This window comes from Onychomys torridus, chromosome 14, assembly GCF_903995425.1.
Source record: "Onychomys torridus chromosome 14, mOncTor1.1, whole genome shotgun sequence".
NCBI classification, from domain to species: Eukaryota; Metazoa; Chordata; class Mammalia; order Rodentia; family Cricetidae; genus Onychomys; species Onychomys torridus.
The window spans coordinates 79,140,575-79,158,974 of NC_050456.1; the positions used below are offsets into that span (position 1 = coordinate 79,140,575).

Here is an 18,400-nt window from a genome sequence, read left to right on the forward strand (position 1 = left end):
TAGCCTTGGCTGTCCTAGAACTCCACCTTCTGCCTGCCTCTGCTTCCCAAGTGCTGGGATTAAAGATGTGTGCCGCCACACCCGGCTCCCGGTTCCTTGTTCCTCACCTTACGGAGGCCGTTGTTCTTCCCTAGATGAAAACAAGCCCATCTGGATGCACGCGGAAGAGAGAGAAGAGTGCAAAGTAAGGAAGGCTGGGCTGCTGCGAGGGCTGCTGAAGCGGCATCCTGCAGTCAGCCTTCACTCATTCCGTTCTCTGTTGCACTAGGGGAAGCAGAAGGACGGGACATCCTTTGGAGAGTACGGTGGCTGGTACAAAGCCTGCAAAGTGGATAGGTAAGGCTGCCAGCCAAACTCCAGACACGGAATGACAAGGCTGGACCAGGTGTTAGCAGTCCAGTCACATGGTCCCGTTTTCCCCAATTCTAGTTAAGAGCCTGGCCGTCGAGCTGGTGAGAAGGCTCAGCAGGTAAATGAGGTCGCCATAAGAGCCGTGACTTGAGTTTAATCCTGGGAGCCAACAGGAGCACAGGCTTGTCCTCTGACTTCCACAGGCGGTTTATGCTCATGTGTGCCTACACACATGTATTACACATGCTAATAATAATAGTAATAATTAGTAAAATAAAGTTAAACAAAGCAACCAGGCATGGTGACGCATTCCTCTAATCCCAGTACATGAGAGGCAGATGCAGGAGGGTCTTTGTGAGTTTGAGGTTAATATAGGGAGTTTCAGGCTATCCAGGGCTGCATAGTGAGACCCTGCCTAAAAAAAAAAAAATACCGTAAAACCCATGTGGTCAGTGAGATCATTTACATCACCTCTGCATCCACTCAGTACAGCAGGGTGGTGCTGGCCATCAGCGAGCGTTCTTTATCTACGGACATTCACTGAGCCGTCAGCAGCTGTGCAGGGGTCAAACACATGTGGGCCCAGCCAGCCTTCCGTCTGCACGGGGAGATGTGGACACACCCTTGCTGCTGCTATGGACTGTGTTCCATGTGCCCCACGCCTGCTGCTGGCCTAGAAAGCTGCTAAGGTTCCCTAGTCTTGGCTTCCTACTCATCTGTACCAGGAAAACTAGACCCCAGTTTGTCACAGATTCCTCCTTTGGGTCCCTTTGCACTCACTGCAGTGGATAAAATTCATCTTTCCTTCTCTCACGTGCACTTGACTGAGGTACATGCTGGGTGCCACCTTTATTTCTGTAATGGAAAGAAATGCCTGTCATCAGCAAGAGGAAAATACCTCTCAGATACAGATCTGTACCAAAGCAAGTCTAGGTTATTTCTAACTCTGTATTTTATTGTGCGACGGGGTCTTGCTGTGTAACCCAGGCTGACCTTAAGCTCTTGTTCTTCTTGTCTCAGCGTCCAGAGTGCTAAGATTACACAGGCACACCATTACACCAGGCTGACCTTGTGTATGTGCACATGTATGCATGTGTGTATGGGTGCACTTTCCTGTGTTGGTACATGTGGAGGCCAGAGCAACGTTGACTTTTAGATCTTTTATTACTCCATGTAAGTTTTTGGAACAGGGTCTCTCCCTGAACCTGGAGCATGTCATTTTGGCTAGACTGGCTGGCCACGGAGTGGTACCTACCTGTCTCCACTCCACCAGTGTTGTGGTTATAGGCGTGCACCTCCATGCTTGGCTCTTTTTTTTTTTTTTTCCCCAAGACAAGGTTTCTCTGTGTAGTTTTAGTGCCTGTCTTGGATCTTGCTCTGTAGACCAGGCTGGCCTCGAACTCACAGAGATCCGCCTGGCTCTGCCTCCCAAGTGCTGGGATTAGATGCGTGCACCACCAACAACCAGCCTACCTGTTTGGCTCTTAGGTAAGCACTGAGGACCCAAGGCTGTCTCCACTCCACTATTGTTGTGGTTATGGGCATGCACCTCCATGCTTGGCTCTAGGTGAACATTGGGGACCCACACTCAGTCCTCATGCTGGTGCAGCTCTTGACCCACTGAGCATCTCCCAGCCCCATATTTCAACCTGAGCAGCAGGACTTGTCTGTCTGATGTAATGTGGCCACTCTCCCGTCCTGTCCCCAGCCCTTTGTTTCCTTAACGGAGCGTCTACCATAGCTGTCAGGTCAGGAGGCTCTGGTGAGACACGAGGTCCGACAAGCACAGACCAAGTTTTGCCTGCAGGGGAATGTGCTGACCTCTGGGTGGACTAGCCACATGCTTCTGTGGCAGTGCCAGGAGTCTGTGAGTTGCCAGGCTCCGGGACAGAATGCCTTGGGGTTTCTGTGGAGAGCTGTAGGGGCTAACAGTGCTGAGCATCAGGCTGCTTGAGTGGAAAACGTCATCTAAAACGTTAGAATGTTGTAGCACCGTCCTCAGTGTTCTCCACCAGAGCAAACTATGGTCCAGCCCACTGTCTGGCTGTGCCGCCAGACCCTGCAGAGTCAGCACATTTTCACTGAGCACCGGGTGGGACGTGCTGCGGGTGGCTGTCTGGGACTCAGGTCATAGCCCTGTCTCGTGCATTCTTGCAGCCCGACTGTCACAACAACTCTGAAAAACCTGGGGGCACTGTACCGACGCCAGGGCAAGTTTGAAGCTGCAGAAACGTTGGAAGAAGCTGCCATGAGGTCCCGGAAGCAGGTGTGCTTGACTCTTCTGCGGGCAGCTCTGTTGGGACTGTGGTGGCCTTTGGAGTGGCTGTGGTTGAAAGCTTGATTTTGGCTTAGGCTCTGGAGGGACACTTGTCACATGCACAGTACTATGGACTTGACCCCAAGCACTGCAGGAAAAAGCTCTGTCTATCATCTGTCCATCTAATAACTGTCACCTATATTTATCATCCATCTATCATCTATCTATCTGTCTATATCTGTCTACCATCTATCATTTATCTATCTTACCTATTTATCTATCAGTCAGTCAATCATTCTATCTCATTCTATCTATCTATCTATCTATCAATCATCCATCCATCCATCCATCCATCCATTTATGTATTTATTTTGAAGACAGGGTTTTGCTTTGTAACCCTGGCTGGTCATACATATACCACACAAATAAAAAAAATTAAATGTAAAAAAATCTGGGTCTGGGGTCTAGGCATGGTAGCGCAAACCTTTAATCCCAGGATTTTGGTGGCAGAAGCAGGAGGATCTCTGAGTTTATGGATAGCCTGGTCCAAATAGTGAGTTCTAGGCCAGTCAGGGCTACATAGAGAGACTAAGTCTCAAAGACAAAACAAAACAAAAAAATGGACCCAAAAGAAGCTACAGAAACAACAAAAGCACATGGTTTGCTGGGTGTGGGGTGTCCCACACCTTCATCCCAGCTGGGTGTGGGGTGTCATATACCTTCATCCCAGCACCTGGCAGTGAGTTTGAGGACAGCCTTGTCCTACGTAGTGAATCCAGCATAGCCTGGGCTACGTGGAGAGACCCTGTCTGGACAAAACAAAAGGAAAGCACAGGTGTCACGTGTTTTGATTGCACGCCCTTCATCACCCTCTCATATTAAGTATTTTTAGCAACATAATTACTTCTCTAAAATGTTCAAAGGGGCCAGGAATGGCAGCCTGTAATCTGAGTACTCAGGAGGCTGAGGCAGACAGATTGAACATTTGAGGCCAGCCTAGTTTATAGGAGACCTTGTGTCAACAACTACAAAGATAAATCAAAAGGGCGCTGCCCACACGTGGCTCAGTTGATGTGAAGGACTCTGAGTTGTCCCTTGGTGCTGCCTCTGTGGCCCTGGGGGCAGGTCAGGCAGTATGTGGCTTGTGTCTGTCTTCCCAGGAGCAGGGCCTGCAGTCAGCCCTGGCTCTAGATTCCAGGCTGGATTTTAGCAAGAGGAGCGGCAGGGGTCGTGAGGTCCAGAGAAAGGGTGTGAGTGCCCTCCTGAGGATGCTTCCTGTCACAGAGTTCTGGACGAGTCCATAGGAGCCTCTTGTCACACATAGCAGGGAGAGCTATGAGTGTGCCAGGGTCATTTGTTGTTATTTGAGAGTCTGGTTTCCTAGGCTGGCCTCAAACTCCAGCAGGGGTCACCTTGAGCCTCTGCTCTTCTGCTGGCCCCTCCCATTGGGCTGCTGTGTGTGTGATATTGGTGATAGGACCCAGTGTGCATGCTGGGTGAGCACTTAGCTGCATCTCCAGCACAGACATTCTGGTGTGTCCATCATTACCTGGAGCTCAGTATTTGCTTACGGCATTTGTTTTGATTTAAATACGGGCCTTATGTAGCCAGGCTGGCCTTGAACTTGTCATCCTCCTATGGCTGCTTTTTAAGTGCTGAAATTAAAGGTGTGCCATTGTACGAGCTTGCTTATGTGGAGTACAGTCCTGTGTATATGCTCCTGAGTCTTGGTGATACATAACTCACACCCCTCCCTGTGGCCCTGGAAAGCCCAGATCCCATCCCCAGGAACCACCGGTCTGAGTCTGCCCTGGTGACTTAAGAATTGGTATCTTTGGGGCCAGTGAGATAAGATAGCTTGGTGGTAACGGTGCTTGCTCTGCAAGTCTGCCAGCCCGGATTCTGTTCCCCATAAACCTACGTGAGGGTGAAGGAGACCTGACTAACTCAGTGATGACCTTTGACCTCTTCCGCGTGGCTCTGTGGCAGGCATGCCTCCAGTCATAACAACAATGAATAAGTAAAGGAGTTGATTCTTTGTCCCAGTCTGAGAAGTCTTCTGAGATGTAAGTGCTAACGGGTCACGCCGTTCTCCCCTGCCTGGCTCACAGGGTCTTGACACTGTTCACAAACAGAGAGTGGCTGAAGTGCTAAATGACCCTGAGAACATGGAGAAGCGGAGGAGCCGGGAGAGTCTCAACGTGGACGTGGTCAAGTACGAGAGTGGCCCTGACGGAGGGGAGGAAGTGAGTATGAGCGTAGAGTGGAATGGGGTAAGTACATCCACAGGCGGCTGCACTCGGGGACTGTCGGCCTGCCCCACAGCTCTTGCTGGCTGTCCTGTCTCACGCTAGAGCTCCACTTTGGCACTTAAGCCTCAGGGAAGCTTTCTGTAAGTTCCTAACTTCTGCTAATACTGAAGCTCTGCTGCTTGCAGTACTTACCTTTAGGATCCATGAGCGCCGACTGGTCTCTTGTAGAGCATGTGTGCATGCTGATTGAGCATCCTGGCTGTGTAAACCTAGTCCATACTCCGGTTTCCTGTAACCTAGGGACGGGTGTGGCTGACGACTAACTAGCTTCCTAACCTGCCCGGCTCCTTGCTAACTCAGTGTTCTTGATGCCACTGAGGAGGCCGCCCTGAGGTGCTAGAGAGCTGTTGGGGAGGTGCTGTCTAGTGAGAGGTGCTGTTTAGAGAGCTGCTCTCCACTCTGCCTCAGTGGTGCATGAAACAAGCAGATGTCCCAGGGTGTGTGGGCCTGCGCCCAGCCTTCCCTTGGACATCCTTACCACTGCTTTCTGCCTGGGGCTGAGAGAAGCATGTGGCCTTCAAGTGGGTTTCTGTAATGTGGGTGAAAACCCGTCTAGGGAACTGGTGTCTTTGGACCTTTCTTCAAGAGTGTAAGCGATTTAGCCCGTTGGGGATATCACTGATGTCCTCAAGTTGCAATGGTGGTATGGTTAGCTAGCTGTCATTGTGTGGTTTTGTCAAATTGTAGCTTGGGACTTTCTTATAGTCTGTCCTCCTCCTTGGATTGACTGAGTTTTTAGAATGTGCTTAGCTGTAGCAGTTTGGGAGGAGCCAGCATCTTGATCATACATCATATGCCAGTGTTCGTAGCCGGATCTCGGGAGGGACAGTCTCCATCTCTGTGTAGCAGCTTTCTCATTTGGGATTTTCCTGTGCCAAGACAGCCAATCAGCATCCACTGCGACTATTGAGCCTTGTTGGGCAGTGGTCCCAAACTGCAGCAGAGGCCTGGGGATGCCTGCCCATGCCTGTCCTGTCGGAACTGTGTACTGTACTCCACTGTTGGCTCCAGTTCCTGCATGCTTTGTCTAGAGGGCCTGTCCTGCTTGGGGGCCAGTGGCTTGCTTATGGATTTGAATACTCTTGAGTGAAGTTCTGGGGGAGCTCTCTCTTGAGACAGTATTTCTAGGTCTGTATGTATGTTGCCAGTGACAATGTCAACAGCCCAGAGTCCCACACCTGCCCTGAGGACACACAGGAAGGAAGTGGTAATGCTTTTCCCTGAAGGGGAGGACACTTGCAAATTTTCCCACCAGGCTGTGGTGGAGCAGTGTTCCTCTCGGAGTGGACTCTGCTTCCTCATGTTCCTGTCCCTGCTGTGTGGTGTGGTGTGGTGTGGTGTGGTGTGGTGTGGTGTGTGTGTGTGTGTGTGTGTGTGTGTGTGTGTGTGTATGTGTGTGTGTTTGTGTATGTGATTGTACTCAGGGCTTCATGAGTATTAGGCAAATGCTCTATCACTGAACTATGTCCATAGCCTTACTTATTTACTTATTTTGAATTTTAATATACAGCCCAAGTTGTCCTTGAATTTGGAATCCTCCTGCTTCAACCTTCTGGGTGCTGACAATACAGATATAAACAACATACTAAAATCATACTTTTTAAAAAAGTTTTATGCTACTGGGTATTGAGTATAGGGCCTTACATATGCTAGGCAAGCCCCTTCCACTGAGCTGGATCATAGCCTTCCCATAGCCATTCATTTTTTAATGTAACCCTGGCTGGCCTGAAATTTGCTGTATAGACGGGTTTGGCCTTGATCTCAGAGATTGGCCGGCCTCTGCCTCCCAAATGCTGGCAATAAAAGTTTGCACCACCACCTCCAGGCTAAAATTGGAAATTTTTTGTTTGTTTGTTTTGTTTTTTTGGTTTTTCGAGACAGGGTTTCTCTGTGTAGCTTTGTGCCTTTCCTGGAACTCCAGACCAGGCTAGCCTCAAACTCACAGAGATCTGCCTGCCTCTGCCTTCCGAGTGCTGGGATTAAAGGTGTGTGCCACCACCACCTGGCTGAAATTGGGAGTTTTAAAGAAGAGATTCCAGTGCTCTTTAAAATGCTGACTTGCTCCGTCCTTTGTTCTCTTGGGTGTATGTTCCCAGGAACAACATGGTGGTTGACTGAGTGACAGGGAGATCTTCCTCAGCATTCCCAAATAGCATTTAAGACAAGGCTTGCTAGGTATTAGCCATGGCTCTGCAGGTGCTGGCCTGTGTGCTAGCGGAGCGGGAGAGCCAGGGCATGGAGTCACTAGGGTTCTCAGGACCTTGCAGGGCACCTGTCTGGGAGGACAGGTCTTCGTCCTCAGCGTGCGTCGTGGTGATGGTGACGACATCTCAGGAAAACAGGCCTCCCTCAGGCTCTAGCAGACACTGCCATAGCAGGTCCTCCTAGGAGGGTGCATCACGGGAAAGTAGGCGTGTCGTGGCCATGCGCCCTTTTCTAGGTAAAAGGGAGTTTCCTTATTTTAGCGTCTGTCCATGCGACTCTCTGAGTGTTGTGAAGTGTATGTCGGTCATGGGTACTGGGTCCCAGCCAATGTGGAGCACCTCTGGGCTGTCTTGTGTATAGTCACCCTGCTGACAATTGTCATGATGGTCACACATGCAGCTCCATATGACTTAGTTCTCTGTGTACCCTGAGTGCCCAAGGACAGCCTCCATCTTTGCTGCCCTTTTTCCTGGGTCCCTCAGAAGCAGCCTCTTGCCCATCGCCTCTTATTTCACATTGTTCTTGTGTGTGTGTGTGTGTGTGTGTGTGTGTGTGTGTGTGTGTGTGTGTTCGTGTGAGCTGCTCATTACTGGGGACTAAACGATCCGAATGGAAAGGAAGGAATCTGTGACTGAACTGTATCCCTGCCTGTTTCACTGTTTTGTTTGAGACAGGGTGCTACTGTGTAGCCCTGGCTGGTCTCAGATTCATGCTCTTCCTGTGTTAGATTTCCAGGGATTATAGACCTGTGCCTGGCTTCTATAGGTTGTTTGTTTGTTTTTGAGACAGGGTCTCTCTAAATAGCCCTGGCTGTCCTGGAACTCACTATGTGGTAGACCAGGCTGGCTTCGAACTCACAGATTCACCTGCTTCTGCCTCCCGAGTGCTGGGATTAAAGGTGTGCACCATCTGTTTTGTTGGTTTTTGAGACAGGGTTTTACAGTGTAGCTATGGCTGGCTGGAACTGGCAGAGTTCTGCCTGCCTCTGACTCCCGTGCCACCAGGCTTGGCTTGACTTCCACAAGTTTTGCTGCACTAAATTCTTAGTGAAGGTTATTAAGGAATGAGATAACTGTTAATTCAGAGTAGATTTTTATTTATGAGAAGTTATGCTAAGAAGACAACTAGAACATACTATAAGTTATAAAAGTGCCACACCTACAATTCTGTTGTACAGAGATAATAATACTAAAATCAGTATATTCTGTGATTTATTTCTGTTCAGAAACCCATTTTGAGAGCTTGTAAAACCACTCAGTGGGTAAAGACACTTGCCACTCAAGTGACCTGAATTTACTCCTCAGGTCCCACATGGTGGACAAGTTATCATCTGAACTCCACATATGCACTTTCCATGTGAAAACACACACACACACACACACACACACACACACACACACACACACACAGCCCAAATGTAATTTAAAAAGGGTTTATGCAATATGAATTATTGTGGCTGCATAAAGGAGCATCAGAACACAATGAACCTCCAAACCCTGAGCCAGCTCGTGGGTATTTGTCTGCTTGAGTTTACACAGCATTATCCACCCACCTAGGATGCAGGTGCTCAGGTCATACATGGGATAGGACAGAGTGAGCCTGAGGAGTAGACATGCCTGCCACTTCAGTGAACAAGGTGGGGTGGCTGAGAAAGAGTTCACTGTCATCCATTTGAACCCGGGGAGGGAGGCGAGCATCTTGCGAGGGGGCACAGGACCTCGTGGGCAGGAGGGTTTTGCTGTGTGGGGAGCTGTGTAACATTAGCATCCTTCTCATGACAAACAGTGGGAACTGATGTTTTCTTGTCCCCTGGCATTTGTGAGGCATTGGTAACAAGTTTTATTTTTCCATTTTAAAGATGAGAAAGATGAAGCTCGGGCTGGTTAAATGAGTTGCTCAGCGTCCATGGTGAGTCTGAGCGGGCGGGCCAGGCCCAGCTGTCTGTGCAGCTTTTGAGATTTTGGTAGACCCAGGAGGCATTGCTGCCTGTGGAGACGGGTTTATTTGGATCATCAACTGCATGTTTCAAATATGCTGTCAACTTTTAAAGTCCCTGGGTCTGAAAGTTTTTGAGATGTCTAGGGTTAGCGTTTTTAAGAGACTGACAGTCATCGGACTGCGGCGATTCCGTGACTGTCTAGAGAAAGCAGCAAGGCAGGAGAAGTTTAAATGGCGTCTGCACATTCGGCCTTTCCTGTCCCTCACCACCAAATCTCCCTCATGTCCAATAACTTGTGAATCTCTCCATAGTAGTAAGTACTGAGGAGATTTCGAACACAGTGCCAGTCTGTGCTTGAAAAATGTTGCCTTTCACTCTTGATAGTTACCAGAAAGCTGGCCTCAATTCCCTCACGTGCCCTGGGCCCAGCACCTGCTGTGCCAGCCTGGTAGAGCCGGGAGGGTCTGGGTCGCTGAGCATAATGCCACCGAGATCTGTGACCTAGAAATACTGTAGCACAGGCTGCGGGGTGGGGCCTGCCGCGCCATGCTCCTCGGGCCTCACCTGCTTCTCTCTTTCTGTCTGACAGGCCTAGCCGCCGGTGCCTCCCGCACTGCTCCTGCATGACGGGCAGCGCCTCCTCCGGCCCTCCAGCCTGCCCGCTGTGTCTAGCAGCCCTAGGAGCTTGTCAGCCGCACCTCTGGGACTGGCCATTCCTTTCGGTGCTGCTGTCCTTTTGGGGTCTTGATTTCTGGATACATGTAGCTTTGCCAGATATGTACTTAGAAATATCACCTGTGTTAATAAACCCATTTACTGTGTAACACTCAAGTTTAACAGTTAAGAGAGAGTAGCTGTTCGCCCGTGACAGACAGGTATTAGTGTCACGCAGGTTTATCACAGTGGCATGACAATGACCTGTGCAGTCACTGAGCTAGGAGTGAGGCATGTGCTGCACGTCCCTGTCCTACTTACAGACCTGGCCGGTGCCCTGCACAGGGCCTCCCCAGGACACACTGAAGTAGATTCGCTGTGTAGTCTTGGTGTGGAATTTTGGCATTTCTGCTTTTCTCTACTAATCTTTAAGTGCTCTGTGATGTGTGTATTTGTGTCTTTCTAACTTCTAATAAACTCACTCCAACTGACCTGTGTCTTGCGTCTGTCTGCTCTGTACATTCCTCAGTCTTCTGGGATGCAATGCTGCGTGGTCTCTAGCAGCGGGTTTCTGAAATTCCCTGAGGGGCCGTTCTGAGATAAACGCTGCTGTGCACAGGGTTTCCACTCTGCATTTGACTTCATGCCCGAGCTCCGCCAGGTGTCTCTGTAGTGTCTCCTTGGTTATGGGGACAGCTGGTTGCCTTTTCACGCCCTACCGGTATCTCGGGACTTTTAGTATTTGTATAGAAATGAGCATTTTATTAAAAACTTGCAGCTACATTTAGCATTGACATTTATATTTGCTGGAGACACATCTAAGCCCTGTGTAGGTGAGTTGTTAGGAGGACACTGTCTAGGTGAGGCCTGGCGTCCTGGCTGCTTTGCACCCCGGCGCACACCTGCTCCTGCACCGTGGAGTTACACTTGGCTGACCGTCCTGGGTCTGCCTGGGTTCTCGTGACTCTGCTGTCTTTGTCCTGAGACAGTGGTGGGCTCACTCCCCTGTGGTGACGTGGCTGCTTCTGCTGGGATTCTTCATGTTCAGAGGATTCCTGGTCCTGGGTTGTTTTTAACATAGTCATGCACACTGCAGTCTGGTGGCTTCAGCAGGGACTCACTTGTCAGCCAGTGCCTGGCAGCAGTTGGGGTTTGGGCTGAGCGGGGCAGAGGGGCACCCACACTTCACACTTGTTCACCTGTTTTTCAGGATGGTACTGGATCTTTAAGGCGCAGTGGCTCCTTTAGCAAACTCCGGGCTTCCATTAGACGCAGCAGTGAGAAGCTGGTTAGGAAGCTGAAGGGAGGAAGTGCACGGGACAGTGAGCCAAGGAACCCTGGGTAACTATCTCCAGCGCCCTCTTCCTACCAGCACGGGGTACTGCGTCACAGCCGCAGAGTAGTCTCCCTGGGGCTCAGAGTTGGGCCGGAGGGTTCGATACTCTGCTTATGGTTTTCCAGGGCAGGCTGAGAAGCAGCGGGGAAGCTGGCTGGTAGGGCTCAAAGGGGGCTGGTGGAGTCCCTCAATTCTGTTCAGGGAAAGCCTCCTGGTGACGAGTGAGCCAGGCCTGGTGGTTCACGTCTGTAATCTCGGCATTTTAGAGGCCAGCACAGGGTACAGTGAGACTCTGTCTCAAAAAGTAAAAATGGGGGCCTGTGAAATGGATTAGGGGTTAAGGGTGCCTGCCACCAGGCCTGGCAACCCTCAGGATCCATATGGTAGGAGAGAACTGCCTCCCACAACTTGTCCTCTGACCCCCACACACGTTTCATGGCACAAGGATGTATACACACACACACACACACACACACACACACACACACACACACACACACACACAGAGCCTACAAAAGGCACCAAGCCGGCAGATGTAGCACACAGTATCATTTCTTTCTGTGTCAACGTTGACTTAACCTCTTTAAAACTCACCTTCTGAGATGGAAGCAGTAATCACATTAACTCAGGCAGGGGTTATGGGAAAAAGGATGGTTTTTAGTGAGGTCTTGTGATTTTGTTATAAGGGTGTCCATAGCTTTCCAAAACTCTGGGCTTCCCAGGAAAGCCCATAAGGAAAGATATGTAAGTCACAGGACTGAGCAGTGGTGTTCGCATTGTCAAAGGGATTTTCTAAAAGGTGGCTTACACATAGGACTCCTTGGACTTCTGCTGTTCTGTGACAAGCTACCCATGCCTTGTCTCTTTGTGGTGCCAGCTGCCCACATTTGGGGACATTCTCTGGAGCCTTGTCAGCCATTTTCTGTATCCCCGACTTCCGGGATCAAACCTACCATGTAGAAATGCTTAGAAATGTAGCTTTAAAAGCTTCCCATATGAGTGCTGTGGGTCAGGACTCTGGGCTGTGCGTCTACAGAGGCCTTTGGAACTAAAGCTGTGTTTTCCAAACTGCCCTGCTGTTTTTTTGCCTTCTGAAAGTGTCCACTTTCACTTTCGCTGTCCTTAGATTAGGATCCAGACCGGGCTCCCTGCCTGGCCCCTCGGCTGGGCATTGGGCTATGATGGGTGCAGCCTGTCTTGTGCGTGTGTTACACTCTTGGCCACTGTTCCTCTGGAAGTCTCTTTGGGTTCATAGTGGATTGGGAGACAGGTGGGCCTGAGGCAGGAGGCGCACTCTGGTTTTTCTTCTTAGTAGTGTGCTGACCAGCTGCATCCGTAGAGGTCTGAGGCATTCACGACATCGTGACTACCTGCAAGATCCATTGTCTGAACACTGGAAGTCTGTGGGGCAGACTGCCTTGTGTTGGTCTCTGCCTGTGAGGGAGACCGTGCCAGCTGCGTCTGGGATGAAGGGCCCTGATTATCCCAAGCTTGTCGACATCCGTAGAGTCAGCAAGGCAGTGTGTGTGTGAAGTTTGAGGGTTAAACACTTGCCTTTCTTCCAGCATTGAGAGGGGCTTGGTGGCTGCCAGTCTGCTTCTCTCAGGCTGGCCAGAGTACTAGAGTAGAATCTGGGGTCACACTTATGCTGGGCAAATGCCCATTGGTGAGCTTGTATGTGCGGGGCTGTGGCAAAGAAACTGCTGATTTGACTGCTACATTCATAGGGGGAAGATTTTTATTGTGAATGAGAGAGAAAAAAAACCAGAGGCATCTGGAAGAATCCAGAGCAGAGAGAAAAGAAAGCAGACTGGACATGGCCAGGACTGAGAAATCGGGAGAGGAAAGAATGGTGGGACAGCAAGAGACAGAGAGAGGGTTCCAGTGGTGGGCAAATCATGTTTATCGTAAGGAGGATGAGTGGGGGGGGGCAGAGAGGAGACTAGTGCTGATCCTGAGGGAGCCTGGAGACTAGCATGGGCTTTGATAAGCTTGCTCACAGGCATCACTTCAGCCAGAAGTAAGAGAAATGACTCCTTTTGGTCAATGGGAACCAGCTTCTCAAGTTCCCGAAGAATGCTGCCTTTTGTCTAATGGCCAGAAATCCTTCCATAGTCCAGCTTGAGCTCCTTCTAGACATATGGACACCCTGAGACCTAACACAGCTGGCCAGCCTTTTATTTTAATTTTGAGGCAGGGACTGACTCTGTAGCCAAGGCAGGCCTTGGATTTGTGATCCTCCTGTCTCAGCCTCCTGAGTAGCTGGGAGTGTAGGTCTGCACCCCCAAGCCCGGCCTGGGCCACCCATCTGAGCGGTGGTTCTGTTCCAAAGGGAGACTGAAACTCTTAGTGTGAAGTCAGTTCTGGAATGCCCTGCTCAGGAGAGAGTGCTTGGAATCTTCCTCTTTTCCCTGTCTTCCTATGGCTTACCGTGCTGATAACCAGCAGCAGTGTGTGGCCAGGCCTGATGGAGTGGGGTGGTGTGAATGTTGTGGCCCCTTAGCAGCCAGACATGATGTGAGGTACAAGTCCACATTCAGTGCTGATGTTTCTCAGTGACTTGGGTTATATGCTGTACACACTGAGGCGTCCACACCTTTACCCTTGCACTCCTAAGGGCCTGCACTGGAACACTTAGACCCTAGTCATTCCAGCGTCACAGATCAGACAGGCATGCAGGGGCCCTTTGTTTCCATTATCTTCAGAGGGAAAGGAAACTGAGAGACAAGCTGGCCCGGCTTTCTTCAGAGAAGTTCTTCCTTCCCTAAGACTAATTGGGCTAGGTGTGGTACAAAAGCCTTTGAACCCAGTGCTCAGGTAGCAGAGGCAGGCAAAGCCCTGGACAGTGAGTTCCAGGCCTCAGCCAGAACAAAATGAGATCCTGTTTCACTACAGAGCGAGTTCCAGGACAGCCAGGGCTACACAGAGAGATGCTGTCTCAAAAAACCAAAACCAAAACCCAAACCAAAACCACACAACTATGGTTTGTCTCTAGTAGTCCCCCACAGAGCACAGCTTGTTCAGATCTCCAGCAGCATATGACTGGGCTGTGTTGAAATATTTCTCTTTAGTTTTGTCCTGAAGCTCTTGGTACAGTCAATTTGAACAGAGCTAGCCATTTTCTGGAATTTGTGCACAGCATCTGTGCCCCTAGACTGCCACACACCTGGCCTCTCAGTAGAAAAGTAGTGACTTCATAGTTTGTCTTGCTAAGAGTTAAAACTGCTTTTCTTATTTATTTACCCCAAACTAGAGAATATGTTAGTGCATCTAGTTCTCCCAGTGAGCCTAGAGTGTTTGCCTGGGGTAATGGACCCTCTGAGAGCCCCCGACTCATCTGACGGGCAGCAGAGTTCCAGCCCAGGCTGGCGGGTTCAGAAGGTAGCAGTGCTTGCTGCATTAAGAATTAATGCTGCAAAATATGCAGAGACATGGGGGGATTTCCCCTGGGCACTAACTCCAGTTAAAGGATGTGCATATTCAGAGAAAGGCCCACTCTCCAAGGCCCGTGGTCCCCAGCATCCCCAAGAGCAGGAGGGTCACCCTAGCATGTTTCCTGTTTCGGTCGACAGTGTGCCCATGGTTTGTCCTTGCGCGTCCATGTCCAGCAGCACAAAGCCTGTCAGTTCTCTGGGTGCTCTTCTCTGCCCTTCCCTCCCCTCTCCTCTCCTCCCCTCCTTCCCGTCACTCGGAGGCCTGTCACTCATAGCCTTGACCCTTGTGCTGCCTCACACAGATGCCCCAGGCTTTGTCTCCCCTTACACTGAGAGCTTTGCCTCCCTCTGCAGCCAGTGGCATTTCTGCTTTGCTTTTCTATTAGACATCTGGATTGGCAGCTGGGGGTTGCCATCACTTTAGTGATCCCGGAACCTGCCCTGTTGCTTGGGTGCTCTGAGCATGCCTGGCAGCTGGAGCAGCTGTGAAGGACATGTCTGTGCTGGCACATAGAGCTCAGTCCAAGCTGATGGACTCCTTGGTCATCATACCTGATGGGACCCCAGCTCTCTGTGGCCCACATTCAACTAATAAAGTGTCAGCGGTCACCCTAGCCCCAAGTGGAGGATGACGGACACTCTTGAGACAGCAGGTGGTGTGCTCTAGGCATACCTAGCATGGGAGCTAAAGATTGGTTTCTGGTGCTGGGATATACTCAGGCCTTTTGCTCATTAAATACACCCCGCTGAGCTGCACCCAAGCACTGAGCTCCACCTCTGAACCCCAGTGCTCAGTGTCTTACATGCATAACACTACTTGAGGGTGAACTTAGAAGTATTGGTTAAATATAATTTTCCATGTGCTTTTTCACACAGGAACAAAATAATTGGCTGGCAGACTTGAGAGCACTGAGTGCCAGCCACACTGAACTAGCCCGTTGAGGCTGGGGCTGAACTAGATAGGCTCTCTGAGGAGTGAATGGAACCCTGACAGCCCCGAAGTCCTGCCAGTTCCTCCAGTCTGCCCACGAGGCAGATTGCCCTCTTGGTAGGAGTGGGCTTGCTTTCTCGATGGGGACATCCACCAACATCTGGAGGTTGTTGCTTAAAAAGTGCCTGGCAGCCATGTTGCTGGATCTGCACCTGTGCTTGGGGGCTGCTAATGACCGGAGCCGACATCATTGTGCCCAGGGAGGCAAGCCAGACTGCAGCTAGTGGCCTAGGCATGCGTAGATCAGCTGCTGCATGTGACTTCTGCTTCCCACACTGTCATGACACCTACATCTATTTAAAATTTGAACACTGAAAAAATTGTCAAGAACCAGATGCTTAAAGTACTTCTTTTCTGACCAGGAGCTCACAGTGGTCTGTGTCTGTTGAGCCTGAAGTGTGGAGGGAAGAGATGGAGAAGCGGTACACAGGGAGCAGCTTCCCACAGGCCTCTGTAGACCATCTACTGCTGTTGGGTCAGCTTTGGTGGTGGGTGCTGTGCTAATGTTCTAGAGGCCCCGTCCTTTCGGCCCTGTATGCTGAGCACACAGAAGCTTTCTCATGGGTGTGTTCTGACAGCAGTGTCTCAGATCAGTCCGAGGCAATGTGTGAGACTAACCTCAAGTTGAGAGAATGCAGGGCCTGGGAAACTATGGACTTGTAAATCAGGGCAGCAGGATGCAGCCTTTGGGCTGCAGGCACTTTACCTAGCCTAACATTAGTCTGGAGAACTGCGTGGTTCTCATGAAATATCAGGTTTTCTGGCTGGTCTGAGTACAGTGGTGTTAAACCAATCTATTACAACCTGATACAGATTTCTGAGGCCAGGCATGGTGGTGCACTTTAATCCCAGCTCTCAGGAGGCAGAGGCCAGCCAGGGCTCTACCAGTAAGACCCTGTCCTGGGGAAAGTTCCAGGGTTGGGGCTGGGGAGGTGGTTAAGCAGGTAAAGCTCTTGCCACTCAAGTGTGAGGAATGGGGGTCCCTCAGAACTTGGGTAAAAGCCTGGTGGGTATGGGCCTCCTGGAATCCAAGCCTGCAGAAGGTAGCAAATCTTGGAGCAAGTTGGCTGGCCTGACTGCTTGGGCACTGTACTGCAGAGGAGCACTCTGGGAACTTGTATGCAGTCAACATTGTGCAGGATTCTGTTGCACTTCATGTTCTCAGGAGACAAGCAGGGGTCCACTGTCCCTTTTCACCATGTTCTTTATGGTGAGGGGATCCCAAGGGAGATGTCAACAACCTGAGGTGGTTATTGCAGGGAAGCTCACGGGTGGTGGGCACAGCAGGCCACTGGATGTGGCTTCCAGGTTGGTGTGTGGTCCAACACATTGTGTGTTGGAAGGGTTCAGATAGGAATTTTCTGTAAAGCTGCTGGAGATGTCATGTAGAAAGTCAGTGTGTGTGTAACCATGGCTCTGCATATGGATATCAGGATAACTTTGTGCACTCCGTTCTCTCCTTCCAGAGTGAATTTAGGTTGCCAGTTTGTGCTGCAAGGGCTTTTACCCTTTGAGGCTCTTGCCAGCCTGAGGAAGTCAGTGTAGTGGTGTATATTAAATAATTGCTAGAGATGCGTGCCTACGGTTGACGTAGGCCCATGGGGCACGTGAACCTAGTTTGTGCCCTGCATTCGTCTGCACTCATTCTGAGCTGGCTGGACCTGTGGTGCAGACTTGAGCAGTAGGAAGGCACGTAATGCAGAAGCTGGTGGGCAGCGTTCACCAGCTCACAGTGGCAGGACTGGTCCTGACAGCCAGCTGACTGCAGCAGACCCAGATATGCTGAGACAAGTTGTTCCCAACACCGGGAAGAGCATGGCCCCCATATCCTGAAAGATGCTCTGGATTTATCAGGTGGACCACTGTTGGGTGGACTTACAAGGCTCCTTGACCTGGCTGCTGATACGGGAGCCTTGGGCATGGCTTCCAAGTGTGCCTGTTTTGGAACTGTGTTTTCTCATTTTTTTTTTTTTTTTCCAAGACAGGGTTTCCCTGTGTAGCTTTGCGCCTTTCCTGGAACTCACTTGGTAGCCCAGGTGTTTTTCTAATTTCCAATACAAACTATTTAGAAAACAATTTAGAATTGTCAATACTGTTATAAAAATAAAGTTTATTTCCTGATATAAAGCCCTCCAGTTTTGCAGAGAAGGCTGTTTTGTATAACTACCCCCACCCCAAGTAGCTGTGTCCATCACTCAGGCCAGTGTCCTCAGCCTTTCAGGCAGCAGGTGGGGCCGAATTGCCAACAAAGGGGTGGGGGCCGCAGGTAGCTTTGAAGGTTTGAAGCTCCATGCAGGGTGTAGCTCTTCTGGAGATGTCGTGGTATATACCATGAGTGTCTGTTCCCCTATTGGAGTTGGGACAGTGACTGGAGTCACACACCACTGGAGCAACAGGACTCCTTGGTGAGGCCCTGTCCCTGTGTGGGTCCACGTGGCACATTTGCCAGTGGAGGCCTATGCTGCCAGGAGGGATCAAAGCCACACCCCTATCTTCAGAGGCCACTTGGTGACTATAGAGCCTCAAGTCCAGAAGTGGTGATTCTGGGGTCCAGAGCAGATGTCACCAGGAGGTGCCTTCTGCTGAGCATGCCCGTAGTCCTGTGGCATGCTCTGTAGTGCCCCCCAGCCTGGACATACTGCCAAGCCAGAGTTGCTGCACATACTTAGCCAGGCCTCTGCAAGGACACATGGACCTGTTTCCTGCTGTCTCTCTTAAGTTGCTCGAAGCTGCTTGGCCTGAGGCAACCAGGTTAGGACAGTCTTATCTCCTTCCCTGAGACTGTTCTGGAACCAGGGCGCAAGGTCAGCTTGTTTTCTCCTCTGCTCCAACATGTTGTGTATGTGTGGGGAGGGCACAGCAGGGAAGTACCCCACTTTGCCTGAGTGGTAAGCATCACTGCCTGTTTGTGGGTTCAGATC

General features: G+C 50.5%; 1 protein-coding gene across 16 annotated transcripts in view; it reads left to right on the top strand.

The window, feature by feature from the left end:
• The window catches only part of Klc1 (kinesin light chain 1), a 54,142-nt gene that overhangs the window by 33,138 nt on the left and 2,604 nt on the right, over positions 1–18,400 (top strand). For 2 of the 16 annotated variants that reach the window (XM_036206094.1, XM_036206093.1), the window contains 5 exons: positions 135–184; positions 269–336; positions 2,509–2,617; positions 4,720–4,881; positions 10,929–11,059. In XM_036206094.1, coding sequence (XP_036061987.1) covers positions 135–184; positions 269–336; positions 2,509–2,617; positions 4,720–4,881; positions 10,929–11,059 — 520 coding nt within the window. Of the gene's footprint in view, positions 1–134; positions 185–268; positions 337–2,508; positions 2,618–4,719; positions 4,882–8,983; positions 9,034–9,653; positions 10,210–10,928; positions 11,060–15,364; positions 15,408–18,400 lie in introns of those variants that run through there. The other 14 variants (XM_036206102.1, XM_036206106.1, XM_036206097.1 and 11 more) reach the window with 14 other exon arrangements.